We start from the raw sequence: 20,793 nt of genomic DNA, 5'->3' as shown, positions 1-20,793 counted from the left end.
TTGTATGTGGTGCTGAGGATCGAACCTGGGCCGCACGCATGCCAGGCCAGTGTGCTACCGCTTGAGCCACATCCCCAGCCCTGCCTCCTCCCTCATTAAACTGGTTTATTTTTAACCAAAGTGCAAATAATCTTTCATTTGTAATTTCTTTATTATTTGCATGTATCTGTAAAAGGAAAGAAGTGTTTTTATTTTAAAAAAATGTGCAATGCTTGGGGATGGGGATGTGGCTCAAGCGGTAACGTGCTTGCCTGGCATGCGCGGGGCTCTGGGTTCCATCTTCAGCACCAAATAAAATAAAGATATTGTGTCCACCGAAAAACTGAAAAATAAATATTAAAAAATTCTCTCTCTCTTTAAAAAAAATTTGCAATACTGTTACCATACCTAAAAAGAATCCCTTTCCATCGTTTTTATCCATTCAGCATTCAAGTTTCTTTGATGATGTTATTTTTTTTTTTTATCGGTTGGTTAATTCAAATCACAATTCAAACATGGTCCATACATTGCATTTGGTCAATATGCATTCTAATCTACAGCTTGCCTTTACTTTCCTCTTTTTTCCCCCCTTATAGTTAATTTGTTGACGAAATCAGGTTGTTTGTCCTGTAGAATATTCCATACTATAGACACATCCTTGTGGTGTTATTTAACATGTATAATAAAATGGCACCAAGCCCATCATGAGGGTTTTCTACCACATTTACCCAGAAATCCATTCCCAAAAGGATTACCCAGCAAGTCTTTTAACCATGTGCATAAGAAGACTTGTATGAGAAGGTTGTAGCAGCATTTTAAAGAATAAAGAAATATCCGCATACCTGACACTTGGAGTAAGAAATGGAACATTATCAATAACCCTGAAGCCGTCCAAGTGTTTCATTGCAATTTAATTATTCTCTTAAATAATTATTCTCTTAAGCCACTATTTTCAGTTTTGTGTATTAGCACTTGTTTTTCTTGATGGTTTTACCCACACATGCATGTTTATTGCTAGAAATTTAATTGTGCGTGTTTATGACTTTTATATAGATGCCGTCATATTCTTCTACAATTGCTTTCATCATTGAAAGATCCAGCCATTTTTTTGTGTGCAGAATGGTTCGTTCATTTTCATCATTGTGCAGTATACTGTTCTGGAATATACCACAGTTTATTTTTCCATTCTTTCATGTTGTGTCTAGTCTTTGACTTATTGACAGAGCTGCTACAGATCTTATACAAGTGTCTCCTGGTGCACATGGGTAAGTGTTTCTGGGGTAGTCCTGTGGGGCATGGAATTGCTGAGTTATAGAGCCCATTTGCCTTCCAGTTTAACTAGGTAATGCCAAATTGTTTTTAATGTGGTGATAAGTTTCTACAATAGATTTTCTGGTGTTGGCCCTGCCTTATATTTTTTTGATAAACCAAAGTTAATTTTATCTTTTTATATACATTGTTAGTTTTGAGATCTATTTTTTTTCTTTTCTAGGATTTTTGCAATGGAGTTTTTATTAGTGAGATGGATTTGAATTTTTCCTTTCTCATAGTGCATTGTCTATTTTTGGAGTCAACATCCTTATAAAATAAGTTTTCTTTGGATCTATCTGTCAGATGTTTGCTAGAACTCATTACCTACCTTACATCCTTTAAATATATAGTATGGCCTGTTTTGATGTTTTTATGAATGGCCATGTTGCCTCCCTCCCTTTTTTTTGTGGTGTTAGTGATTGAACCCAGGGCTCATGCCTGCTATGCAATTGCTCTACCACTGAGCTACACCCCCAGTTTCCCTTCCCCAACCCCTCCCAGCCTCTGTAGCCTTTGTCTCTTGGTTTCTTTTGCTTAGTATCCCTCATAAGATTCATTTGTGTTCTGCATGATGCTGTAATTCATTCATTATCATTGCATATAGTATTCTGTTGAATGCATATACCACAGTTTACTAATCCACTTTAGTGTTGATGTATATTTGGTTCTCTCCAGTTTTGGTCAATTATGAACAATGCTTCTATGAACATTGTAATATTATAAACCCTAGTGCATATAAACTCAGTTTCTTTAGGATGTACACATGGAAGTAGACTTACTTGTTTATATCATATGCTTATCATTTATATCATTTGAGAGTATCAGATTCTTAAAGCAATTATACCAGTTTATATACCCAACGTGTGAGCACTCTCATTTTCCAGCATTTTCGTTTCTCCTAATATTCTCAGATGTCCTCACTGTTGCTAATGTATAACTGTTTTTAATTAAGTAAAAAACCAAAACAACAAAAAACATTTTTTTCCACATCTGCTATGTAAAGGTAGGAGATGCTGAAGATACAATGAGAGCCTTGTCTTTCTGGAAGTTCCATTATGAAGACATATTAATGACAAAATGAATAATTGGTTATGTAATTATAATCGCAAAATGCTTTGAAGGAGAAGTACAGTCTACTCTGTGACCATATGATATAGATATGAGAACAATGGGGTATCACATCTCTACATTTGTAACCAGGAAGTCTGCACCACACTGGTTGAATCCTTTTTGGTTGTCTTTGAAGTTAAAACTGAGTTAAATCCATCTTGGCAATATTCCATGTAGATTTTCAAGAAGACTCTGATGATTGGTTCAGTTTCTTTTTTGTCTATGAATAAGTGAGCCAATCCCAGCGAACACAAATATTGTATCCTCAAATGTTGGTACTGCAAAGCAGTTACCTGGCTTGTGATTTCCTGAAGGGTTACCATGGACAGGAAGCCTTTTGCCAGAGGATTCCTCCAAAAACTTTGAACCATACCATAATATTTTTTATAATGGCAACCCCACTGTTTGTAGTTGGTTTGTGAAAGTAGATGAGGGTGGGTGGCTGTGTTTTTCTGGAGAATGGGACGATCTTTAAAAATTATATATTTTTTTCCACCTTGAAATGTGTAGATGATTTTTTTTCCCTCCCTGAAGTTACTTGTAGGATTCCCTCCATTTTCTTAGATCTTTCAACTGGATGGGATCCTAGAGTCATCTAATCCTTCTTCTGCCAGTGTCCCAGTCCCTTCTATGATGTCCTAGCCAGTTGGTCACCAGCATTGGATGGACCCCATCCAGAGGCTGGAACTCAATCTCCCAAGGATGCATTCCGTTTTTAGAAAGCTCTAGTTGTTGGAAAGCCTTCTGCTTTCTAAGAAAGCACATTGCCTGCAGGCTCTTCCTGTTGTAAAATGCAGAGGACTTAGTGTGGAGGAAAAGCCAGTGTGAAAGTTTTTCTTCAGAGATGAGAGACCTAGAGCCCTCTTTGAGGGAGGTCCCTTTGAGGCCAGTCCTTGCCTGTGGCAGGCAGCTGCAGACAGAGCTTTCATCCAAATCGCCAGGACCCACACTTGTGAAATCTCTCAGTGGGATTAAATTGCCCTAGATCCTGAGCAGCAAATTAGCCCCTGGGGACACTGTGCCTTTTGTCCCACCTCCAGCCTCTTGTTCCTCCAATTGTGGAAAACCCTTGTGCTACTCTTCAGGTCTTCAGAAAGCAATGATTTTGCCCCTAGGGTCTCACCCTTTGTAAGCATTGCTCATGATTGTAGTGCAAATGTCAGCTGTGGGATTTATGGAGACAAACTGTTTCTTTCTGCAGTAGATTTCTCCAAACTATTTTAAGGGGCAATTCATTGCTGACTTTTCCAGATAACCTTGATAAAAGCACTTAAGAATTGGGGCTTGGGGATTTTCCACTCTAGCTAAGAGCTCTCTTGGTCTATCCTTTGTTTGCTTCCAAAGATTTATTAGGCTAGTTGGAGTTTTATTTTGTTGTTAATTTTAATTTTTCCTCTTTTATTTCAGCTGAGTTTTTTTCTCTGCATATCTGTGGGTTTTCAGTGCTTTTCCATGGCTTTAAGACCCATTTACATTTGATTCTGAAGCCAAAATGTTGTTTAAGGAACAAGTACCAATTTGCAGCTTCTTATATTGCTTTGTTTGCAGAGGTTCAAATTGATCCTATAGAGCATCTGAGGCCTTCACAGATGCAAGCATGGGCAGGTTGATGCATGGAGGTGCATCTCTCGCCTAGTGGAGAGTCCCAGACTCGGGGTTTCAGATGGGTGGAAGTGACCACTTTTCTCAGCCAACCCTTTGGTACTACCTCCAGCCAGTACACTGTCAGGTCATAGTTGAGCAGTGCAGAACCTTGTCACTTTTTCTACTAACTCAGGAAAGGAATATGGAGATTTAGAAGCACATTTGAATATAACTTCAATTATTCAAGAATTGAGCAAAACTCATGATTTGTTTGTATGGTCTGTACATTCACTTGTTCTATTAACTGATATATAATTTAATTACCTTAAAATGAAGAGTAATTAGGGTCTCTTCTGTTCCTTTTAAACTGGAGTGTTTGGGTTGTAGGGAGGACTCCATGCCCAGAATGAGGGGAGAAAGGAGACTAAGATATAGCTTGTTCTTACTGAGAGTATTGGGTCTCCTAGTGATATATGTTTCCTTGGGGACAAGCTGTATTTTCCCTTAGTCCAAATCTGTGTGTATAGGAAGAATATGTTTTTTTTTTTTTTCCTGGCAGCTTTTTTAGGAGAGAGAAGGACACTCCAGGACCCCCACCCCCAATTTTTGCTTGATCACTCATTGCTTCTGATTGACACTCTGGGGCAGGGAAAGGGAAAAGTCCATAGAGGAAGGCTGTTTCCGCTGGGTAGATTGACCTGAGCATTGCTTCTTCACATTCTAAATCTAGAAGTACTTTGCATTTGGAATTGAAAAAGGTACAGTAACTTTCTTCTGTTAGGTATTGAGATTTTTACCTTTTCTTCCTCTTCCTGAAATCATTATTGGAGAAAGATTGGCATCTAGTAGGACAAATTTTTATTTTGTGATTTTTTTTTCATTACAAAGTAATGCTAGTTATCCACCTTCTGTATGATTCCAGTTGGCTATAATCCTTTGATTTTCTCCCAGAGAAGATCCATTTAGGTAAAAGTAAATAAATAAACAAATAAATTACTAATAAAAAATAGAATAACTTGTGGTTTGTTGAAAAAACAAATAAGAATATATGAAAATCATTCATATTACTGACGCTCAGGTGCCACTGCTCATATTTAGATGTCTTTCTGTTTGTTCAGTTACTTTTTCACTTAGTGAATATTTATTGGGCATTTACTAAAGACTGGAAGTTATTTAGGTACTAGATATAGCAATTGAAATAGAAAAGATGGTTCTTGTTCTTTCATTTATTAATATACCTATATAAAACTATAAATTTCCCTTTACTGTTTTAACTGAATACCATAGATTTTGATATTATATTTCCTTTGTCCATCAATTCAAGTATTTTCTAATTTCTCTTGTGTATTTTTTTTATTTACCCATGCATTAATTAGAAGTATGCTTTTTAATGTCTAAACATTGTGGATTTTCCTAGATGTCCTGATGGCATTGATTTCTAATTTTGTTGTGGTTAGAGAATGAGAATATTTAGTATCATTTCAGTCATTTAAATTTACTGAGATATATTTTGTGTTGTACACATGGTCTTTCCTGGTAGGTGTACCATATGCACTTTGAAAATGGGGTCTTCCAACCTCAAAACTATTGACATTTTGGCTCAGATAATTCTTTGTTCTTGGGGGGGTTGCCCTAAACATTATAGGATGTTTAGCAGCATCCCCGTTTTTCTACCCAGTAGGTGCCAGTGGCATCTGCCAAGATGTGACAATGGAAAACGTCTCCAGGCATTGCTAAGTGTTCCCTGAAGGCAAATCAGTTTCCCTTGGCACCTGCCCTTGCCCCCACTTTTATTAAGGGGGATTGGACCCAGGGGCACTTTACCACTGAGTTACAACCCCAGTCATTTTTATTTTTTATTTTAAGACAAGTTTTTGCTGAGTTGCTGAAGGTCTCACTAATTTGGTAAGACTGGCCATGAACTTGAGATGCTCCTGCCTTAGCCTCTCCAGTTGCTAGGATTACAGGCATGAACCACTGTAAAATTTCCCCTGTCGAGAATCCCTGAGTTGAATAAAATGTGCATTGTGTAGTTGTTGGGTGTAATATTCTTTGTCAGTCAGATGTGGTAGTTGATAAAGTTATTCAGATCTTTGATGTCTTTGACTACCCTCCACCCCACCTTTTCTATCAGCTGCTAAGAAAGGGCTGTTAAAATACCTAACTGTGTGGGATTGTCTTATTTCTCCTAATTCTGTCAATTCTTGCTTCATGAATTTTTAAACTTTTTAAAAATGACTTTTTTGTGGGACAATTTACATACCGTGAGATTCATCTCCTCAGTGATCTTTTAGTAATTTGCTGTATTGTGTAACTGTCAGCTTCACCTAGTGTCTGAACATTTCCACCAATAAGACGGCTCTCTCTCTTGTACCTGGCTGTTAATCCCATTCCCTGCACCAGCCCACTATGAATCTCCTTTCTGTCTTAGAGATTCGGCTTTTCTGGATGTTTCATGTGAATGGAATCAGTCTTTTGGACCTTGACTTCTTTCGTCTACCTAACTTTTTGGAGGACCATGTTTCAGTGGTTCTTTCCTTTTTATTGTTGAATACAGTTGAGCTTCATGTATTTTTTAGGCTCTGTTGTGAGGAGCCTTCATATTTGATTGGTATATTCTGATAATAAATTGACCCTTTTGTCATTAGGAAATGTTTTCTTTTATTCTCATAGTAATTTTGTCTTAAAATCTATTTTACTTGATAATAATATAACCCCTCTCCATACTTATTCTAATTATTTACATAGTATTTTTTTCCTAACCATTTATTTTCAATCTGTATTTTTATATTTAAAGTTTAGCTCTTGTAGACAGCATATAATGGGTCTAGCTTTTTTTGTTAAATCAATTCATCAGCTTATTTCTTTTATTTGGAATTTTTAGTTCATTAATATTTGCTATAATTATTGACATATTTAGGTGTGGGGCTACCATTTTATTATTTGTTTTCTGTGTGTTCTCTTGGATTTTTTTTCTCTTTTTATTTCTGGATTATTGGAATATGTGTGTGTGTGTACACATACATATACATATATTTTACAATTCCTTATTAATTTTTCTCTTTGCCTTTGTTTTCAGTATTACCTGTGAGTGTGCACATGTGTAAGTTTAGTGGTTGTGTTAGAGATTACATTCCACATTTTTCACAGTCTGCAGTTCATAATGCTTCTATTTCCACATAAAGTATAGAAGGTTTGTAAATGTGTAGTGTAGGTCCTATTCCCTCTGCCCTCACCTTCCCTTGTTCTTTATGTTATATAGTTATACGTATTATATTTGTGTATGGTATGAACTCCACAGGACAATAATTTTTTCTTTAAAAATTTTTATTAAAAAAGTGGTATAAGAGGAAAAAGCCCCCAGCGCCCCCCCCAAACAAACAAAAACAGAAAATTCATATCTTTTGTGTTCACACATGTTTTTACCATTTTGATGCTCTTTATCACTCCTCTCCATCCCCTACCGCCTATTGCTGGGAATTGAAGCCAGGGCGCTTAACCACTGAGCCATGTCCCACCCCTTTCTAATTTTTATTTTGATTTAGGATCTCTAAGTTTCTTAGATCCTTGCTAATTTGCTGAAGCTGGCCTTGAACTTGCAATCCTCCTGCCTTAGCCTCTGGATTTGCTGGGATCATAGGTATGCACCGCTGCCCCTTGCCTCTTTGTTTCCTTTTGAGGATCTGAGTTTCTTTGGCTGAAGAACTTCCTTTAATTTTTCTTATAGTGCAGAAATTGTCAATAACGAGTTCTTTCTTTGTGCCTTCATTCTTGAAGAATTTGTTAGTGGGATATAGAAGATGGTATTAAAGGTATCCTTCAAACTCTTCTGGCCGCCATGGTTCTGAGAGGTCAGCTGCTAATTGAATCACTCTCTTCTGTGAAGTTGCCCCTTTTTTCTTTTTTTTTTTTAATATTTATTTTTCAGTTTTGGTGGACACAACATCTTTATTTTATTTGTATGTGGTGCTGAGGATTGAACCCAGCGCCCTGCGCATGCCAGGCAAGCGCATTACCACTCGAGCCACAACCCCAGCCCGCCCTTTTTTTCTTGATGGTTAAGATTTGCTTTTTATCTTTGGATTTCAACAATGTGCCTCTGATATTTCCTGGTGGCCTTCTTTGTATGTATCTTGTATATATTTTTGTATTTTTCTGGAGTATGTTGAATCTAGTAATATATGTATTTCATCAAATTTGGGAAATGTATAGCCATTATTTTTTCAAATGGTTTTCCTGTATTATTCTTTTCTTCTCTTCTAGGATTCTGTTTGTATGTATGATATTATAAAAAAGGCCCTGAGTATTTGCTAATTTTTACTGCAATTTTTTTTCTCTCTTTTAGTAGATAATTTCGATTGATCTGTCTTTTAGTTCACTTGCTCTTTCCTCTGTCATTTCCAATTTGTTCTTAAGTTGATCCATTGTGTTTTCCAGTTCTGGAATTTCCATTTGATTCTTTTTTTTTTTATTGTTTCTGTTTTTCTTCCAGGATGTTATAGTTTTTGATTCATCATGCATGTATTTTCTTTTACTTTACCAAAGGTAGTTATAATAGCTTCTTTACAATCCGAATCTACTAATTTCAACATCTGGGTCATTCTAGGATTGGTCTCACTTGATTTTCTGTTAAGAATTTCTTCCGTTTTCTTGGTTCTTTGCATATTGTAAGTTTGGATCCTTTTTAGAACATTGAGACTGTTAAATTACAGAGACTCTGGATTCTATTATTTTTCTTCCATGAGTATTGAATGCCTTTAGTATTAAGTCTGGAAATTATCGTGACTCAACAAATGGACAACAAAGTCTACTTATTGGATGGCTCAGATCTTGGACCAGACTGTCCCTCAGCTGAGCTGCTTTGTACTCCATGCTGAGCCGCAGATGGGTAGCTCAGTGGTCAATCAGATGTGGGCAAAGTTGGTGATACCCTCTCAGACTCTTTCCCTTCTTTTCAGTGGATGTTATTTCTCAGATTTAGGCTTCTGGATCCCAGATCAGAAAGACATTTCTCCCCACAAATCCCAGGTCCCAGGTGTGGAACCACAAACTCGGGCCATCCTTCTTCCTCCGAGCATGTGTCGCCATCTGCTGTTTCAGCTCATTCTCCAACCCTTTCAGGTGCCTGCCTTGAGTTTATGGTTATCTGAGTGTGTCCTATCTGGAGGAGTCTTGGTGTGCTAAGGTCTTTGTTATTACTGAAGCCAGTCTTTTGAACTTTTCATTTATGTAAGGGAGAGACAGATAGTAATCAAACAAAAAAAATACATATAACGTAAAGTGATCAAATCAGTTCTCTATTGCTTTCTTATAAACCACCCCCAAAACTCTGAAGCTTAAATGAAACTATATTTATTATTATAACCCATACAGCTGTGGGTTGACTAAGGGCTGCTCTAGGCTGGACTTGGCTGAACTTGTGTGTGTGAGGGTCAGTGGGCTCACTCATGACTCTGCAGTTCCCCAGGGTCTTGCTCTAGGTTGGGCTTGTCCTGGGTGCCTTAGCTGACTCTCTTCTTCATGGGTCTCCATCTCCTTGAGAACAGCAGGCTAGCCAAGACTTCTCTGTCCATCTGTGGCCATGGTGTAAGTGCAAGAGAGCAGTTTCACACATGCTCATTTCAGTCTCTGCTTTATAACACGTCTTGTAAAACCCCCACTGACCACAGCAAGTCACATGGCCACACTCAGCATCAAGAATGGGGCCACATAATCGCCTCTCAATGAGTGATCTGTAGTCATGTGGCAATGAAGTCAACATGGGCAGTGGTGAAGATTTGGGGCCATGAATTCTGCAACTGCAGGAATAAGTGCCTAAGAAAGTTAAAGGGTGATAGAGAGCCATAAGGGAATAGATGTGTGTGTATAAACATACACAGGTCCTTTTTAAAAAATTATTTTTAGTTGTGGATGGACACAATACCTTTATTTTGTTTTTAGTTTTTTTTTTTTTTTAATGTGGTTGTGGGGATCAAACCCAGTGCCTCATGCGTGTTAGGCAAGCAATCTACTGCTGAGCCACAACCCCAGCCCACACATCTCTTTAATACAAAAATTGGAACTAACATGTAATTGTATAGCTTTCTTTTTCATTCAATATTGTAACCATCATGTAAATCATTTTCAGCCTTTTGACCATTTTAGGTGATGTAAAATTTTTTACCCTCCTCCATTTATTGGGTACTTACCTCCCCATCCTAACCCTTGCCCCTGGTACTGGGGATTGAACCCAGTGCACTCTACCAGTGAACTATATCCCCAGCCCTTTTTATTTTTTATTTTGAGACTGGTTCTCACTAAGTTGCCTAAAATGGGCTTGAATTTGCACTCCTCCTGCCTCAGCCTCTCAGGTTGCTGGGATTGCAGATATGCCCCACCAAGCCTGGCTTAAGTGCTTACTTTTTAGAGTACTTTACATGAATTATCTGATTTCATCCTTACAATGACCTTATGAGGTATATATTGCTACTGTCCCCACTTTACAGATGAGGAAGCTGAGGCACAGAGAGGCTAAATAACTGGCCCCAAATCATATTCACTTCATAAGAGGCAGGGGTAGGATGTGGATCTGGGCAGTCTGTCTCAATGTCCATTTTTGTGCGTACTTACAAAAGTACCAAAGGGTGTGCCTCCAAATGTCAGTATTTCCTTAGATAAATTCCAGAATTTGTGGTAATAGTGGAGTTGCCTTTGAGGAAGTGTAATTTCCATTCTGTTGCCAGTTGACTGAGCACTTGAAGGTTGTTTTGCTGAGCCCACTTGTCCCTCCCACTCCAAGAACAGGACAGTAAAACCCCGGGGTTGTTGGCAAATGAGTGGAACATAAGCACTAAAGCTTCAATAAGAACGAGATCCAGAGCTGGTGTGGTGTGACCCGTGCAGGGCCGAGAAGCAGCTGGGGCCTGTGAGCTGGTTCGGCCCATGCAGGGCTCAGCATGGCGCTCCGCGTGAGCCAGGGATCCAGGCCAGCTCCAGGGCTGAGCCTCACACACACAGCACAGGGCTCTGTAGACAATGAGGACAGCTCGATGTGTATGTGTGTATGTGTGTGTGGTTACTCTGGCTCTCCACAACCTGAACAGTGAGGCACGGGAGGCAGGGCGTGAGTTCAAGAGACTGGCAAAAGGTGAAACAACTTAAAGAAGGGTGATTCTCTGCGAAGTAAATTTTCCAGGTTTTGTCCTTTTTCCACTTGCGTCATTCTGCCGGGCAGGCTGTTCGGATGTTTGTCTGATACTTCCTATGTTGAAACAATGGGGCAGACGTCGGGAGAGGAAGAAATCTCGTTGAGATTTAATTCTTGAAGATTTTGAATCAAAATTGTGATAGAGATGAGGTTGACCTGAGAATTAAGTTTTCTCTAGATTGGGTGGTTTGGGAGGTTACTGCTTCCAGTGCATGTGTGTAGCCACGGGCGGACTCTTACTGCAGGGATGGTGCTGGATTATCTGTGCATGTTCAGAGTTTTAAGCTACAGTGTCTACAATGTATTTTGTGCCTAATGCATTTTTTTCTTTTTTCTTTCTTTAGGTTAGTAGCAAAGATGAAGATTTTCTTGACCTTTCTGTTGATGTGGAGCAGAACACTTCCATTACCCACTGTCTGAGGTAACCTCATGACTTCTGCCTGTGTTTTGAGGCTAGTAAATAAATGGAGAAATATGACCCTGTATTTTTAGGACATAATCTTCCGTGCTCTTAAACCAGTGTAATCCTACTATTTTCTATTTCTTCTTTCCAAAGAGAGATTCAAAATAAATATATGTGTTCTGAGAAGAGTCTTACAAGCAGTGAGAGGATCAGGTAGAAGTCATCAGTCATTAAATTTATTTATTTTTGTTTCAAATATTTTAATTCAAAAAATTAAGTGGTACCTAAAAGATATGTCAAATATAAAAAATTAAAAATTGTTCACTTCAGAACCTTTGGTATTAAACTTGAAAGAAGTATCAAGGAAAAGACTAACAGTAAACTAAGACGAATGGGGGGAGAGAAAGGGAGAGAGAAGGGAAAGCATATGGAAATGGTAGGAGACCTTCAGTGATACACAAAATTATAAGAGGTTATGAGGGGCAAGGGGGAGGGGGGAAAAGGGAGAGAATTGAACAACAGCAGAGGAGGTAGAGAGGGAAGATGGGAGGGGAGGGGAGGGGAGGGGGGATAGTAGGGGATAGGAAAGGTAGCAGAATACAACAGGCACTAATATGCCATTATGTAAAAATGTGAGTATGTAACAGAAGTGAGTCTGCAGTTTGTATTTGGGGAGTTCAAAACCCAATTGAGTCAAATGTATGAAAGATGATATATCATGAGCTCTGTAATGTTTTGAACAATCAATAAAAAATGAAAATTAAAAAAAAAAAAGTCAAGTTTGCATGGAATGATGATAAATGTCAGTGTCCCCTCACCATGAATGCTATCCTTTTCCAATCAGCATCTTTGGCTCAGCACAAAGAAATCTGGAGGGACAGAATATATATATATTTTTTTTCAAAAAGTTACGTATGTAGATTTTCTGACTGAAACAAAGTATTGGTGTTCTTTTGACCAATCAAAGAAAATTACACTGACATTGATGATTATAAGAGAAATTCGGAATATTCACATCCATAAACACAGAAAATGTTTTCAGAAATTGGGGCAAAGCTGCAATGAATTGATGCCACTGATTGTCATGTGAGATGTTTTCAGTGTTAAGGGCTATAATAAAACATGAGATCTAAACATAATTGGCAGCAGTATAAACCTAGTCTTGCTGTCCAAATTTCATCCAAGAATCCCCATATATCTGTGAAATTTCATCTGTGACTTAGCCAACTCTGTATTAGAGAGTCCAGTTAGTTGAAGGTATGTTATAAAGTTGCAATTTTACCTATGATCATAGATTTATCATATACCTGAAACTCATACCCCAATTATATCAGACTTAATTTTTGTCCCTAGAAATACATTTTATGTATGAAAACTAACTTTATTCAAAACAAAAATTTGTGACATTTTAAAATTACTTCATGTAAACTTTCTCCTGTGCGATGAATTACTTTGATATCTCCTGGGAATCAGCTTACTGTGATTCAAACTTTGACAGCAGCTATCTCTCAGTACTTCTTTGACTGCCACCTGGCTGAGCTTCTCTAGATCTCAACAAACCCTGCTTGACTTTGTTGACTTGCAAAAATCTGTCACATCCAGCATGAGTCAACACTACTGGTACATATTTTAGTGGGTCTTTTTTACCATAATTCATTTTTGGGGACAGAGAATAAGATATTCATAGTGCTTTTTAATTGCATTAATGTCAAGTGAGGCTGGGTAGGGTTTTTTTCCTGTTTTCCTTTTAGTGTGACCCCAGCAGAGGAGATAGTATAAGAAAGTGCTGTGACATAAGATGAGCTCTTGATGAAAGAGTGTCTTGCATCATGTTGAAGAAAATTCTTTTTCCATTTCCAAAGACAACAGGCTCACTTCTTAAGAATGGGTGTCCAAAAAGAAAGGAAAAAAAAATTTTTTTTAAATTCCTTTTTTTTTTACAGCTAAAAATATATTTTTTATTAGTTGTTCAAAACATTACAAAGTTCTTGACATATCATATTTCATACATTTGATTCAAGCAGATTATGAACTCCCATTTTTACTCTATATACATAATGCAGATTCACATTGGTTACACATCCACTTTTTTACCTACTGCCATACTAGTGTATGTCGTATTTCCTAACCTCTACTATCCTCCCTCCCCTCCCCTCCCCTCTCCTTCCCTCCCCTCCCATCCCCTCCCTTCCCGTCTTCTCTCCCTACCCCATCTACTGTAATTCATTTAATCATTAAATTTAAAAAATAAAATTGTGATCTTTAAAACACAGAGGAACACTTTTGGCTTTCTGCAGTCTCTTTCTTTGTCTTACACTCACTTATGTAAATAAGTTAATAAATATTACAGATGCCTATCATTGCTCTTTCTTTTTCTGAGATAATCTCTTCTATTATTTAAAAAATTATGCACTTTGAGAACCAGTGAGGGAATTGCCTTCTCCTCCATCTTTTTAGTATTCTGTGGAGCTCATTCATGGAAAGTACTTCTTCCTCATTAGCCCTGAGAGAAGGTAAGGAGCCCAGCGTGTGGGCATGCCTGTCCAGGAGTACTGTCCATACGTGTGTTGACTCGTCTGTTGAAATATGCTCAGAGTCGTTATATAGACAAGATTCTCACTCCCCATAGCCCTTACACAAGAGGACGTGTGTTCTTGCAGTTTGCCCTGGCCCTGTTGTTGACGTGGGGGCAGAGGAGGGTCTACCACCTCAGCCCCCTGCTCCTGCAGCACTTACATTCTAGTGGGCACATGTGGTGAAACAGCCCCGCCCGGGCAGTGGCTCCCATGACAGAGTGCCAGTGTAGACTGAGTGGCCAGGGTGGGCCTCCCACACAGAGTGCCACAGCTTTTTATAGTGTCGTCACAGGGCACTGTCGATCTGTGTCAGTAACGCTCAGGTGACAGGACTGTTCTTTTAGGTACTTAGGTTCCCTGGAATCTTTAGAATAGATTCAAGGGACTTGCTGTGCTGGTTGCCTGGTAGAAAACCATCTTTCAGAGCAGAGTTGCCCCCCCAGCTGAGAAGAGCTGTGGGGATGGGAGGGGGTCTGATCACTTCCTGTTACCCAGGGCTCAGAGGCTCCTCACCTCCAGTGGGCAGTTCCCTGTCAGTTTGGTGTTTAGCTCTTGTCTCCGTAGGTACAGGTGAGAAGGAGGAATTTGTTGTCTCTTTTGCGTGGTGTGTGATGGGCTAGGACAGCCTCTTTTTCTTCTGCCTGGTTCTGTTCATGGCACATGTTCCCAGCATTCCTGTGGGAGAAAAGGCACTTTTGATATCCCCAAGGGTTCGTGATCACAGGATGTGGGAAATGTTAAGGTTGAATGGACGTTAGCAGATGAGGGGATGGAGGAAAGGCATTATCTGCCCATTCCTCTTCTTGGAGGAAGTTTGGGGTTGGGCAAGTTGACTTTTTCCCTTCCCTTGTGGGAAATCCTAAGGGAAGGAATCGGTGGCTGTAATTCTGAGATCAGCCAGGTAAAGAACTAGGTGGCTAGTCCTAATTTCGACCTTTGGGAAGCTGTGTTATAAAGAAATTAGTCCAAACTTGTTTCCATGATTTCTTTTCCTGGAGAAAAGTATGGATTGGTCCTGCATGCAGGACCAATGGAGAAGGCAGGGTAGAGGCATTTGCAAGGGTTAAAGCTGGGATGGGTGAATGTGTAATAACCACAGAATGCCTTTAAACATCATTAGATCCACATCTGAATGGGCCCCAGGCCAGTATTCCTGACAGCACACTTAACCTTGACCTTCTCACCTTATCTACCCACATGTGGACATCTTAAGAGAAGCTCTCTGCTGTTGCCATTCACCATTGAGTTCTGTGGCAGCTTTCAGCCTGTCCCACCAGAAGGAATTCCCACTAGCGAATGAGCAATTCGAGCTGGCCCAGTGACTTTTTCTATCTCTTTGAGACTAATGAGAAGGAGTGATGTTGGTCTTTCTTGGCCTCTTTAATGATTTTATTTGGCTTTTATTCTTTTTTTTTTTTCATTTGTTTTTAAAATTAGCCTATGAATTTTCTTGAACATCATCTCCACACATCTCTTTATTATTTTGGTCTTTCAAGTTATTTTAATTATTTTTTTAATAAATCAAGCTAAAATTGTGGGATTTGCTGGGTGTGGTGGTATACATCTGTAATCCCAGCAACTTGGGAGACTGAGGCATGAGAATCTCAAGTCCAAGGCCAGCCTCAGCAACATGGACCCTGAATCAAAGGGGGGAAAAAAAACAGAAAAAGAAAAGGGCTGGGGATGTAGTTTAGTCGTGAAGTGTTCCCGGGTTCAATCTCCAGTGCCAAAAAGATAAATAAGTAAAAGTATGGGAACCAAATGAAAGATTCCTGCCACCTCCCCCCAGAAGGGGTGTAGGTGAAGATTACAGTGTATTTTCACTGAACTTTAATCCCAGAGAAATGGTGTAACAGTGGTTAAATTCAGGATACAGATCTAAAGAAACTTTAAATCCATACTGTGGCAGAGCTATAATTCTGATATTTCAAATCCCAGTTCTGTGTTTTAGACATGATAGGAAGATACTGAAAGAGGTTTCTTTTTCTTTTTTTTTTTCTTTTTGAAAAAGTTCAGGGATGTCCTCAGGCAAAAACTTAAAATATGTGCAGTTCATCTTAATTGTCCTTGCCATGCCTTTTTGGTAGCTTTTCTCTTCCCCTTGAGTGCCTTCTCCTTTCCCTGTGGCTCCTTCACAGAAATTTACTTTTCTCTTCAAAATATTCAGTGCCCCCAAATCACCTTCCACTTCCTCTTGTGTTCCCCTTACTTAAAATCCCCAGCGTCAGGACATGGGCCATGTGTTAGAGGAAAGCAGCCTTTTAATTGTCCCAAAGCCCTTTCTATTTGAAAAATTAATATTCATTAAAAGAAATTCCTTTTCTACTTATTTTGAGAAACTTCTTTCACATACTAAGTTCGTGTACACATGCATTCCTATTGCTTATCTATTGGTTTCTCCCTTCTGTTTCTCTGACCTGTGTCCATTTTGGTTATTATTGATACATAGTATTTCATAGTATCTGACACATAAGCCCTATTTATGGATTTCTTTCTTTAAAATTGCTATAATACTTGAATTAATACTTCTCAATGGTTAGTGTGTATCAGAATCAGATGGGGAAGTTGGTAAAACTAGAGACCCAGACCATTTTCAAGAACTTCAGAAAGTCTGGGCCTGTCTTTAAAAATATTCTGGTGATTCTGATACTACCAAGTCAGCACCTCTGCTCTAGCTCCTTGCTACAAGTGCTGGCACCTTGGATATCACCTGGCATCTCATTAGAAATGCAGAATCTCAGGTCCCCACTAAGACTCAGTCAGAATCTGCATCTTGACAAGATTACCCAGGGGCTTCAGATGCCTGCTAACATTTGGGCCGCCTGGGGACCGCCGTTCTGAGCCCTGGCAGCACACTGAAACTGTGGGGGAGTTTAAACAGCAATGCCTAGGTTTTACCTGGAGAAGTTCTTGTGTATTTGGGGGTGTGCGTGGAAAGAGGCAGGGAGGGCGGACATGGAGTAATGAGATTTGTAAACAATCCCCACGTGATCTAAAATTTAGAGCAGAGCTTCCTAGTGGCAGGGAACAGGGTAACCGGGGCATGTTGGTCCCCTCAACTCCTGGGTGAATGCGCAGAGGTTGGCACCAACAGAGCCCCATGGTTGGAGCAGCTGCATCAGTTTACCCAGTGTGCTTCTCAAACTGTGTCCATTTCCACGTGGATTCTGATGTGAAAATTATCAGAAAGCGTTGATGGAGAATTTCTTTTATACAAAAAAGTTTTTGAACTATTATGTTGAATTAGTTTAGATTCTAATTGAAAATGTATTAAATATAGACATTAAAACTTGGACAGGGTAGCTGTTTGTATGATATATAATTGCCTTTCTGTGTGGGAACGTGGTCTTTGTCTATTTAATCCATCTTGTGTATATGTTTCCATAGGTCAATAGTTTCCTGTATTAAGGTGGGCATTTCTTATTAGATTTGTTCCTAGAGTGTATCTTTAAATAATGTTTGCTACTATAACTCTTTTGAAAGAAATGCAAAGGCTTTGTGCCCCACCCCTCTCTCTGTACTCCTGTCATGTATCAAAGAGCTCTGCCATCTCCCTCCCCTTTGACTCTCTCCTTGAAAATACCTTCCATCTCTCTTGCTCACTTTGCTTCTGGCAACCATCAGCCTATACCAATAGACCTGTTCTGCCTTAGTTTGCTGCTGTTCAGCCCCTTTTCCTGACCGACCCTCATGTTCCATTTCTTAACTCAAATACCAAGAGAGAGCGTCACCATGTCTTTTGTGGCAGTGGGCTTCCAGCCAGCTGGAACTGGGCATGATGGTGATCGCTTGTAAACTGGGCCTTTAAATCGGTACAGGTTGAGCATCCCTTATCAGAAATGCTTGGGCCCAGAAGTGTTAAGGATATGGGGATTAGGGACGCTTTTCCTGTACTAACCTCTACTTATCTGGGCCTACAGAGAACATTTTGGGAGACATGAGGATAGAAAGTGTTTAATTCCTTATCTTTGCCCTGCTTTCCTTGGCTGTGCTGATATGGAGGCTTGTCTGTGGGAGGTGTTCCATGGACATGAATCTTCACTGAGGCCTGTCCGCACCTCCTGCTGCACAGCTCCGCCATCCCACTCCAGCCAATCCCATGCAACTAAAACACAATTTCACAGCACTGACTCAATTAAAGTTCTTCATTCAGCTAATTTTGAGTCTGTTTATGCACTAAGCACTTCAAATCTGAAAGTCGAGTATAATTGCCTTCTAAATGGTTTCCTTGGCTTACGAACCCCTCTGTCCTTCTCTTCTGTGCTGCCCAAAGTGGCATTTTTGCAAAGCATTGTCTGATGTTGGCTTTTCCTTGATGAGAGCTGTTGGTGGGCTGCAGAGCCACAGGGTCCATGCCAGCCTCGTGGTAGCATCCTGGGGACTGTGCTACTCACTGCAGAGGCAATTCCTGCCACACCCTCACCCCATATTCTCACCTTACGTCTGTGCCTTGTGTCCCTGCCTCTGCGCTGTGGTGTTCCTTTGCTGTTGTCCCCTGGCACACACTCCCTCTGTGAGAACCTAACTTGGATTTTGCCCATTGAGGAAACAGCCTGAATTTCTCCAGATCATGTTCATCTCTCTTTTTTCCGAACTATTTCCCTTTCTGTCTTTGATTGTTCATTCATCTGGCCACTAACTGTTGTCAAGTGCCATTATGGGTCAGGCTGGGCATGTGGCAGTGAGTGAGACAAAGCCACTGCCTGCTTACAGGAGAGGAAGTGACCAGATGAACAGAAGGAAGGTTTCAGATGGGCAAACAGGTGCTGAAGAAAACCAGACAGCCACATGGTAGGGGCTGGGTGGTCAGGGAGGTCCTCTCCAAAGAGCATAGTTAGGCTGAGCTCTGGCTAGCCAGCCCAGCAGCCATGCAGGCCTCGGAGAAGAGCTCTGGGTGCTGAGGAAGTAGCTGGGCTAGAAGAGTATAGCCCGAGGCTCCAGCAGCTGAGGCAAAGAGGTCAGAGGAGTAATGGGCCCTCATGACCACAGCCTATAGCTACGGCAGGGAGTTTGACTTACTCCTCAGTGCTGCGGGCAGAGGAACTATGTGTATAGCTTGTTGTGATTTTTTTTTTATGGGAGGTGGTTATTAGGAATTGAACACAGGGGCATTTTACCACTGACCCACATCCCCAGCCCTTTTTATTTTGAGAAAGGGTCTCACTCAGTTGCTTAGGGCCTCACTAAGTTACTGAGGCTGACCTTGAACTTGAGATACCCCTATCAACCTCCCACGTCACTGGAATCACATGCATGTGCCACCATGCCCGGCCCATGTCCATTGCTTTATGTCTTGGCCACACCAAGCATTTCATATGATCAGTGGTTCATTTGCTCATGGCTCTGTTAGTCTATGAGTTATATGAGGGCAGTTATTCTCTGTGACTCCCCAGGATCTAGTCCAGAGGACTGTTTGGGGATATAAGGAATGAGCAATTTGTGTTTTCTTTGATTTTTTTTTTTCTGTGTAGAGCCATTAACACCCATTTAAATGCCATTTTCTATTTAATAAAATCTGATCATTCTGGTAATAGGACACTCTGAATAAGGAAATGTCACAAGTATTTTCAAAACCATAGAGTATTATTATATTCTCAATGTTCTTTTTCAGTCTTTGGAAACAGACCACAAAAATGTTAAGTAGAATCTTGACCAGAAAAGAAAGGCCGTGACATTTAAAAAATGAAAACCTTAAGTAGCAGAGTAAAACCTTGTGATAAGATGAATACACAGAGAACAGATACAATGCCTTTTGTTCTCAAAAGTAGGCAGGCTGAAGTTTTTCTCCTCTTGGGGGGTGGGGGAGCCGTGGGGGATGGGGTGGGTAGAAGGCAGTCACCTCCTGGTAACTGGGGGTTTTCTTAGTTTAAAGTAAGGGAAGTTATATGTGGTTAATTAATTAATTTATTTATTTTGTACCAAGACTGGAACTCAGAGGTGCTTAACAGCTGAGCCACATCCTCAGCCCTTTTTTGTATTTTATTTTGAGACAGGGTCTCACTGAGTTGCTCAGAGCCTTGTTAAATTGCTGAGGCTGGTGATCTTCCTGCCTCAGCCTCCCTAGACACTGGGGTTATAGGCGTGAGCTACTGCCCCCAGCTATATGTGGTTTAAATTCCACTGTCTTTACTATTGTGGTCTTTGAAAATGTTGACCCTCTGCGAGTCTTTATTAACTGCACCTTCTATTTTATGTGATTGCCTTTTTCAGACCTGATGAGTATTAAGGAGGGCTTTTACTACAGTAGTTTTCTGTTACAATTTTCAATTTCCAGCTTACAGGTATTCTCTGTTAAGTCCTGATGGTTTTTTTGTTTTTTGTTTTTCCCCCTGAATCTGTTGGCAAGCCTAGTTTATATCTGTGTTCCATTAAATAAAGTTGTATTTTAAAGTCTCTTGGTGAAGTGGTGAACTTGTTAACACAACCCGGTAGACATGCTCTAATGGCATAATGGCCCTGCTGTTACGAGGGAACTTCTCTGATTACTGTTTTCCCTACTTCCACTTGAAAGTCACTCTGCAGGTAATAGCGGGGTGTAAACCGTAGAATGCCAAGTACATTGGACCCCCCCCCCCCACATTCCCGGTGCCGGGGCATGGAACCCAGGCTTTGAACATGCTAGGCCAGCACTCTACCACTGAGCT

At 40.0% G+C, this 20,793-nt stretch overlaps 1 protein-coding gene across 1 annotated transcript in view; it reads left to right on the top strand.

Annotated features, from left to right (window-relative positions):
* The window catches only part of Usp46 (ubiquitin specific peptidase 46), a 65,603-nt gene that overhangs the window by 33,275 nt on the left and 11,535 nt on the right, over positions 1–20,793 (top strand). Inside the window, exon 5 of the mRNA XM_005319995.5 lies at positions 11,515–11,591. Within this exon, the coding sequence (XP_005320052.1) occupies positions 11,515–11,591 (77 nt within the window). The remainder of the gene's footprint in view (positions 1–11,514; positions 11,592–20,793) is intronic.

This window comes from Ictidomys tridecemlineatus, chromosome 9, assembly GCF_052094955.1.
Source record: "Ictidomys tridecemlineatus isolate mIctTri1 chromosome 9, mIctTri1.hap1, whole genome shotgun sequence".
NCBI lineage: Eukaryota > Metazoa > Chordata > Mammalia > Rodentia > Sciuridae > Ictidomys > Ictidomys tridecemlineatus.
This window is presented reverse-complemented; position numbering and strand designations above follow the sequence as displayed.